At 44.2% G+C, this 8,788-nt stretch overlaps 2 protein-coding genes across 2 annotated transcripts in view; one reads left to right on the top strand and one right to left on the bottom strand.

Moving 5' to 3' along the window:
• Positions 1–8,788, bottom strand: part of TM4SF19 (transmembrane 4 L six family member 19) — a 92,772-nt gene that overhangs the window by 59,336 nt on the left and 24,648 nt on the right. The gene's annotated exons all lie outside the window — the stretch shown is intronic.
• GAL3ST2 (galactose-3-O-sulfotransferase 2) lies at positions 3,666–8,127 on the top strand. Its single transcript, XM_081861338.1, has 3 exons — positions 3,666–3,834; positions 5,431–5,689; positions 6,837–8,127. Exons 1-3 carry the CDS (start codon positions 3,719–3,721, stop codon positions 7,146–7,148), a joined length of 687 nt encoding a protein of 228 aa, XP_081717464.1. The 5' UTR covers positions 3,666–3,718; the 3' UTR covers positions 7,149–8,127.

Here is an 8,788-nt window from a genome sequence, read left to right as displayed (position 1 = left end):
TCATTTTAAATAAAAGGACACATTCTACTCATGTAAAAACACACTGATTCCCGGACCATCCACGGGCCGGATTTAGAAGGTGATTGGGCCGGATCCAACCCCTGGGCCTTAGTTTGCCTACCCATGGTGTAAAGAGAGGAGGATTAATGTGTAACGCTCAGAGCAGCAAGTCCTGATTTCTGCCGCCTGGGGGTGCTGTGACAGGTGCCACCCTCGGGAGAAAGCCACACTAGGCTTTCAAATCAACACATGGTAGGCTTGTGTGAAATTCTTTTGAGGAAATGATTTGGAACTAATGTTGCTGATAAGAGTGGCTATTGAGAATGGAAGTACATCCTTCCCAATGCCATAGGAATCTTAAGTGTTGTGCAGTATGTTGTTGTATTACAGTATATTCTTTGTGCCACTGTTTGCAGTCCCTTTTAGACCGGGAATAACTACGTAACTGCATAAGAAATGCATCATTACTGATGACTGCACAGGGAAAGAAAATTCCAAAGCTATGGGAGACCATATCATATCAGCAACACAGAAAGCTGGCATTGTCCAGAGCTTTCCCAGATGTACCTGGAGAGGCCAGAGATTGATGTGCCGGTGCTGCTGCACACTCACCCATTTGTAGCACAAATAATGTAGCTTTCTCAATGCAGAATTGTTCGTGCTCATTCTCGACATGCTGCTTTAAATCTAGGTTGCTTCTAGATTCTACTGTCCCCAAGGCTGGGTGTGGATACTTGATATGTATTTGAAAAACACATAGCTTATTCATGCCCTTTCCTCCCTGCACATATCCCAGTAGAAGAAAGAAGGAAGTTGCAACTGTGATCTCCGTATACACCTACTCACAATGTCATTGGGAAGATGTGGATGCATCTCCCATTACCAGAACCATCTATATCTGTTGTCAAATGGTTGATGCACTGCTGAGCAATGCAAAATCCATCTGCAATGAGCTTTAATTTTGGGAATTGAGTCTAGAATAAAAACACCATGTTGTGCACAGCCACTGACCATCTGCATGCAGGGCAAGTTTTCTGCCACTGAGTTATCTAGAGCTCATCGGCTCAAATCCTCAGCCAGAGCTGTGAGCCAGCACTGGGACATGCAATGCATGATGTAAATCACAGGAGTTGTGCTTGAGTGCAGGGTTTTCTTCCAGAAATACCCAGTACAGGGACTCCAATGTGGATTGAGAACCTGGCATGGAGGCTAAAGGTTTTTAACCTCCTGCCCCCCCCCAATCGCATCCCACTCTCCAGAAACAAAATTCCCTTCCCCACCCAGAGTTGCAGAACAAAGAAGCTGTGTTTTCCATCCCAGTAAATCTGAAGTGCCTGCTATAAAATGGGACACTGTGTCCAGCTTGACATCCCAGCCATCAAAGAATCAGGAGCCAAACTAAACTCTGCGAGAACTGCTTCTCCCCTGAGGTCATGAGGCTTTTATGACAAGGTGGCTTGGGGTGGGTGGGGCTTCTTACAAGCAAACAAAATACTTTTGCAACTCTATCCCCTCATGCAAACTTACCTCCATTCGTCTTCCATCTCTGTGTTTAATTTGCTTGTGTAAACAGGAGCATCCCATCTGTGCCACCCATATTTCTGTATCATATCTGCACACCCCTTGCTTTGCCTGCCTAGATTGTTGAAAGGCTCCACAGAGAAGCAGTGGCATGTCCAGCTGGCTAACAAGAAACTCACGTGTCACTGTGATAGGACCAGCAGCACAATGAAAGGCACTTGCAGTTAAGGAATAAGGAGTAAAGAATCGTAGAGTTGGAAGGGATCTCGAGGATCATCTAGTCCAGCGCCCTGAAAATGCAGGAGTACGCAGCTGTCTCTTACAGGAATCAAACCTGCAACCTTGGCATTATGAGCACTGCACTCTAACCCACTGAGCTATCTTAGTAGTAATAACTTATCTTGCAGGGAATTTTGATGAATGTATTTGGTTAACTACATCAGATCTGTATCTATCTATCTATCAATCTATCTATCATCTATCTATCATCTCTATCTATCTATCATCTATCTATCATCTCTATCTATCTATCATCTATTTATCTATCATCTGTCATCGGTCTATCTGCAATTTAATCTGGAGATATGTGTTTAAGGTGGGTTTTCCTGGCTGTTTCTTAGGCTTTTGGCTAAAAGGAAGCATTTGGAAGCTAGGTGGGCTGTGTGTTTTTCAGAACTCCAGTAATGTCATATGCGACTTTAGGAGAAATTGACAATTGTAGGCTATGTATTCCCCCACCCTTCTAATTCCATATTATACCATTGCAACTTAGTCCAGGGTTATTCAGACCTGTTTCTTCCCATAACAGATTCTACTTCTTTAAAAATGTTGTCAAACTGTAGAAAAGATGGTGCTGGCAGGTCAAATCCTGTTTACAGCATGATTCACTTGTAGCCTCTCTCAGCTAATAAATGCCACACAAATATCTAGCCGATCTTCTAACTGGTGTGTGTGTGTGTGTGTGTGTGTGTGTGTGTGTGTGTGTGTAATGTATTGTGGGGGAGAGCACCTACTATAAGTATAGATGACAAAGTCAGTAGGTCCCTTGAAAATTTTTGTAGGTCTTTGTGTGTGTGTTTGTGGATGTACAAACCATACCTGAGGCTCTGCAAAATAAACTTTCAGCAGTTGTGGCTTTCTGGATTATAGCTTCTCAGCTCCTGGTAAAAGTGTGGAGCTCACTCTTTCTTAATGGGCAGCTCCGCAAGGGATGGAAGGAAAACCTCCAGACTTGTGGCTGGAGAAGAGGGTCAGCGACTGTTCCTCCCAGGCCTAACAGAGGCTCTGGAACCAAAGATCTTTTATGTTCAATTACAATATAATTGCATTGGGGAAATCCATCTTGGCGTTAAACCAATCCAGTAGTGAGCATGCAAGCAAGTGGATGGCAAAGTGTAGATTAGAATTGATCTAGATTGAAAGCAGCATGTTGATGACAGGTGTGAATGAACCCAAATTGAGAAAAACTACATTTTTGTGCTACAAACGGGTTAGTGAATACACAGCCTAAGTAAGCGCACGTGCACACATGCACACGCACACACACACACACACACACACACACTTTTTGTGCACGTGGATTGCCCTAAGGAGCAGAAAAATATAAGGAATGCAAATTCAGACACAGAAAAGTCTTCCAACCACACCTAGTGAAATACTTGCAACTGTTCAAAAATCTGTCCCTTGCCATACACTCTAAACTGGTGCTGCTTTAGTTTCGTTTTATCCTGAAAGTAAACTCCTTGGAGCCTGCTTAATCTCTGGCTTTATTTCCTGTTGTTCTTAAGATGCAATGAATACAGACCTCTCTCTGTCTCTGTAGAACAAAATGACTTCATTGTGCTTAGGTCTCATGCTGCACAAGGTATTTTTCCGAAGTAGCAAATGCAATTTGTAAACTGATCAGAGATACACATTATTTTTTTAAAAAATAATCTTGGAATAACTCTTTGCTATCACAAAGCTGAGCAAAATGGACAATTTTATATCAGCAATATATGCACACTTCCAGGATAAAAGAAAGATAATCTGTTTTGTTTTTAAAAAACCAAGTTATGACACATTCATTTTGAAGGTGATGTTGGTATTGAAAGCCAATGTTACCAGGTGAATGAGCTCTACTTTCAGAATTCTTTGAGGAAAGCCAAGATAATATCCCTGCGTCTTAAGAGTTACAGCAGTGCTGTTGTATTGGAAAATGCAGACCACGTATCTATTCTTTTTCAGGTGTTTTCGACACTGTACATGTCTCACTCTTTGCCTGGGAGTGATAGCCTTGATAGGATTCTTTCAGCGCAATGTAAAGCTTGGCATGTAAGTTGATTTTCTAATATGGCTAAACCAGAGAGGACAACTGCTACCAGAGAACTCAACCTGTTAAAACCAACCACCAGAAACCCGCATACACCCGGTGATCTTTGATGGTGATAGTGACCTGACCTTTGGGCCAAATCTCTTCTGCATGCAAAGCAGACACACTATCATGAAGACAAGTCCCTTCCATTAAAAAAATTATTTGGTATTTTCTCATCGTGGATAAAATAGTCCAGCGGATGAAATCTGCAACACATCTATTTATTCTGATTAATTCCTGTTCACTTGACTTTCATTTCTCAAGGACGGTATTCTCTAACAAGGACAGTGTTATGGCTATTCAGTTGGCAAAGGAAAAGATCCAAAATATTGAGAGCCTTGGTATGCAGAGAGTGCAGAGTTTTGCTTGTGAATCTGGCTAGACAGTAGACTGTTGCAAGCACACATAGATATATGCTTGTAGATCAGAAGTGCCATCGGGCTGGGGGGGCGAGCCTCCCCCAAACTTTTCAAGGGGGAGGTTGGGCCCCCTCAATATTCTGCAGCCTGCTGGGCTCCGTCGGGCCCTGCTGGGTCTACCTGCAGTTGTGGTGGGCCCCACTGGGCCTTCCCACAGCTAGCAGAAGGCTGCACCAGCCTGCAGATTGTTAGGAGACACTGCAGGGACTGGCACACCTGGCGCAAGGTTGCACCAGCCTGCATATCATCTCCCGACACAGAAGGCTGCACCTAATTTACAATGCAATCCTTTGCACACTTACTTGGAAGTTAAGAATTCAGTGGGCCTAGGCTCCAAGAAAGTGCATGCAAGGTTGCAGCCTAAGAGTCGCATGGGATGGTTCTAATGGCACTCTATTGAGTTGCATCAGCTGGAGGTAGAATTCTCTGAGATTGGATAAGCAAAAGGCAGCTCTGGTTAAAAGGGTTTTCATTATCTCCACAGCAAAGGGCAAAAGGAGATCAAATAAGGACAAATGAGCAGTAGGCAGTTATAATATACAGTTACTGACTCACATTTGGATGTATGAATGGTTAACCTGAGCCCTGAGCTCAAGTTACAATGGGAGGGGCTAAACAGGATCTTAGCAGCCTTTGCCTCTCTCTGCTTCCTGGGTTTAAAAAAAAAGCTGCAGCCAAGCATGGCTTCCAGCTCACGTGAACGAAACTTTCCAAAAGGAGGTTTTTACTGCCTGCCTCTTTGCTAATGCAAAAACTGCATGGGTTTTTTTTTTGGTAAGGGAACACAAGTTCTTTCTTTTTAAGTCATTTGGAACATTTTTCTTCTTTATTTCACTGCCAATGGATGGAGACTTGTTTGTTGTGAGTAAAATCTTCACTTATTTGCAGAGCTACGTCTCTGAGATTTATTCTAGCCTAGGTATTTTCATGGGGAATATATGTTTAAATGTGGATGCGGGCAGATGCAAATCTAATGTTTTTATGTGCTTGGAGCAATCACCATTGTGCTAACTCTGCTATGAGAGAGGATGGGTCTTTTCCAAACCTTTCTGTTCAACAGTATTATCATCAGGTGGGAAGGGTGGCGTCTGGAGTTTTAAAAGATTCTACCCCTTTATTCATTTTATATTCATGTAGGCTGGGGCCTGTTTCCAAACCCTGCCAACCTACCACAAATGTCATGTTCCTCAAGACACACAAAACGGCCAGCAGCACAGTCCTCAACGTCCTCTTCCGCTTCTCAGAGAAACACAACCTCACTGTGGCCCTGCCGTATCACTTGAGTTTCCACCTGGGCTACCCTGTGCACTTCAGAGCAACATTTGTTGAGGAGTTCAGAACCATTGGTCAACACTTCAACATCATGTGCAACCACTTGAGGTTTAATTTGCCAGAGGTAAGAAAACAGAAAGGACTGCTATTGCTGATTACAATGAAGTTGTCCTCCCCGCCCCCACTCCCAGTCTGTAAAATTGAGTGATGGCAACATTGAAGATGCATTTCCACAGAGATTTCAGGGGGAATAAGGTCATTCAGCATATCTGATTGCACACAAACTATACTGGGGCAGACCTTGGTAATATGCCGCCCTGAGCAAGGCCATTTGTTGCCCTCCCCACAGCCCATGTAATGCCAGCTTAAGCCGGGCTTTGGGAAGGGGGCACAATGCTCTGGCAGGTTCCTAGAGCCCTCCTACCTCCTTCCCAAAGCATGACGAGCGCTTGCCCAGCTCTGGGAAGGTGGAAGGACTCTAAGACCCAGTCAGAGCTCTCCCGTCTCCTTCCCGAAGTCGGACAATCATTTACTGGGCTTTGAGAAGGCGCCTTCCTTAGCTGTGCTGCACCATTCATACTGCCCCAATTCCACCTCTGCCTGCACTTAACCAACGTTGATCTCTGTTCTGCAGAAATAGCATAACCCACACAGGGTGGGGATGGGGACCTTTGGCCCTCCAAATGTTGTTGCTCTCTTAACTCTCACCAGCTATGGTCAGCATGGCCAATGGTTGGAGATGATGGGAGATGTAGTCTAGCAACATCTGGAGATCCGCAGCAGCAAGAACATCTGTGGGCAAATTTTGGGAAACTGTTGATTTGGGGAATTAAGATTACTGATATTCAAAAGTCTGGCAAATTGCCCTTTTAGAGAATATTTATCCTAAAATCTAGGGGATATAGTACAGTGGTACCTCGGGTTAAGTACTTAATTTGTTCTGGAGGCCTGTTCTTAACCTGAAACTGTTCTTAACCTGAAGCACCACTTTAGCTAATGGGGCCTCCTCCTGCTGCTGCTGCTCTGCTGCTGCACGATTTCTGTTCTCATCCTGAAGTTCTTAACCCGAGGGAATATTTCTGGGTTAGTGGAGTCTATAACCTGAAGCGTATGTAACCCAAGATACCACTGTACAATGTATTGAATTCCACACACCCCATACAATACGGTTGTATGATTGTGCAAGAAAAGATATCCTCCTTCCTTTCCCATACCCTCAATCTCCCTTGCTACGGATCCTGACTTTCTCTGTTCTGCTTTTTATTACAAAGGTAAGAAGAGTAATGCCACGTGATACTTTCTATTTTTCTATCCTGCGGGACCCTCCTTCATTGCTGGAATCCTCCTATGCTTATTACAAAACATATTCACCAGCATTTCAGAAAACCAAGACATTGAGTGAGTTTCTAGCATCTCCTTGGACGTACTACAATATAAGCAAAAAGCCTTGGAACTTTTATGCCAGGAACTTCATGTGGTTTGACTTGGGCTATGACAACAATGCAGAATATGATGACTTCTACATCAAGTCTGTAATACAGGATATTGAGCAGAATTTCCAGCTGATGCTGATTGCTGAATAGTTTGATGAGTCCATGATCCTTCTGAAGAATATGTTATGCTGGGACCTGGATGATGTGGTTTATTTCAAACTGAACACCAGGAGCCTAGATAGTGTTCAGACTCTGAATCCAGAATACAAGGAAAAGGCGAGAGATTGGTGTGCTCTGGACTGGAAACTTTACACACATTTCAATAACACCTTCTGGATTAAGATCCAAGAGAGGATGGATCTAAAGACTTTGTACAAGGAGGTTGAACTTCTGCAAAAGAGACAGAAGGAACTGATGTAGATGTGCCTCTTGGAGGAAACAGCAGTTGATGGAAGCAAAATCATAGACAATAAACTGAAGCCCTTGCAGCTGGGGTTTGCGAAAATCTTGGGCTATAACCTCAAGCAGGATTTAGACAATAAGACCCAGATGATCTGCCAAAAGATGATCATGCCTGAGCTCCAGTATACAGCATATCTGTACAGTCACCAGTTCCCAAACAAGACGAGAAAACCCATAGAATTCCCCACTCGATGAAACAATATTTGCTTATGATAAGGATGTAGAATTGTGTTGCCAATATAGGGGAATGTAGTCTCATTGGAGGGCAAATGGGGCACTGCCCCACCAACCTCAGGATGCCCTCACTTGTCTACATTCCTATTTGCAACCAGTCCAGGGGGTGGAACTGGCTATTGTCTTAATTCCTCCTTGCAGTACTCCACAGGGAGGAGCCAGAACTGGTTGGTTCTGCTAGCCATTGCCCCAGCTCCACCTACTGTTGGTCTCCCCTGCCCCTGCCCCACTCCCATCACAGTGGTCCAAGCCACCACTGTATAGTCTCAAGTCTCAGTGGTAAAGACCCTGACTCATCACATGTGGGTGGTGGAGATTTTATTCCAGTGAGTGTTTGCCTAATTCGGCATCTTTGGTCTAATCCTCTTTTAAAGCCATCTAAATTGGTTGTCATCACTTTGCAGTGCTCTGGTCCCCAGTAGTTTGCAGGCACTCATCTCACTTTATTGGCCGAGGGAGCCGGCGTACAGCTTCCGGGTCATGTGGCCAGCATGACTAAGCTGCCTCTGGTGAACCAGAGCAGCGCACAGAAACGCTGTTTACCTTCCTGCTGGAGCGGTACCTATTTATCTACTTGCACTTTGATGTGCTTTCAAACTGCTAGGCTGGCAGAGGCAGGGACCGAGCAACGGGAGCTCACCCCGTCGTGGGGTTTCGAGCCGCGACCTTCTGATCGGCAAGTCCTAGTCTCTGTGGTTGAACCCACAGCGCCACCCACGTCCCTTCTACTCTTCTTTTTAGTACATATCAATAGATGAACCAGGTCATTTTACTCAGTTAGTCAATGTGATGCTGTAATCTTCTAAATATGGGATGGGAACACACATTACAACTCACTGAATGACTATTTTTAAAGAAGGTTCAAGTTCCCACAGCCTTGTTCATGGTTTCATCATCCTTTAGTCAGTTTTGCTCTTATGCTGGAGAGTTACTAGATAACCATTATGGCTCTGAACCATGAGGTCCTCTGAAATCAATTTCCTGCAATGTATTAAAAACTCATTTTGTTTGGTTTCATTCCATCTTCTAGGCCTTCAGTTGTCACAGTTCCCTTTGTCCTCAGGTTTCTGCTCCTTGCTTTGTTTAGTCTCCGC

The sequence above is a fragment of the Podarcis erhardii genome, assembly GCF_964252035.2.
Source record: "Podarcis erhardii genome assembly, chromosome: 5".
Taxonomy (NCBI): Eukaryota; Metazoa; Chordata; class Lepidosauria; order Squamata; family Lacertidae; genus Podarcis; species Podarcis erhardii.
The sequence above is the reverse complement of the archived record's forward strand: the minus strand, read 5'-3'. Positions and strand labels throughout refer to the sequence as shown.

Excerpts from the sequence above, each read along its gene's own strand:
- GAL3ST2 (XM_081861338.1), top strand. The coding sequence starts at position 3,719 with ATGCAGACCACGTATCTATTCTTTTTCAGGTGTTTTCGACACTGTACA. Across the intron at positions 3,835-5,430 it reads CGCAATGTAAAGCTTGGCAT|GCTGGGGCCTGTTTCCAAAC; the intron begins GTAAGTTGATTT and ends ATATTCATGTAG. Across the intron at positions 5,690-6,836 it reads TGAGGTTTAATTTGCCAGAG|GTAAGAAGAGTAATGCCACG; the intron begins GTAAGAAAACAG and ends TTTATTACAAAG.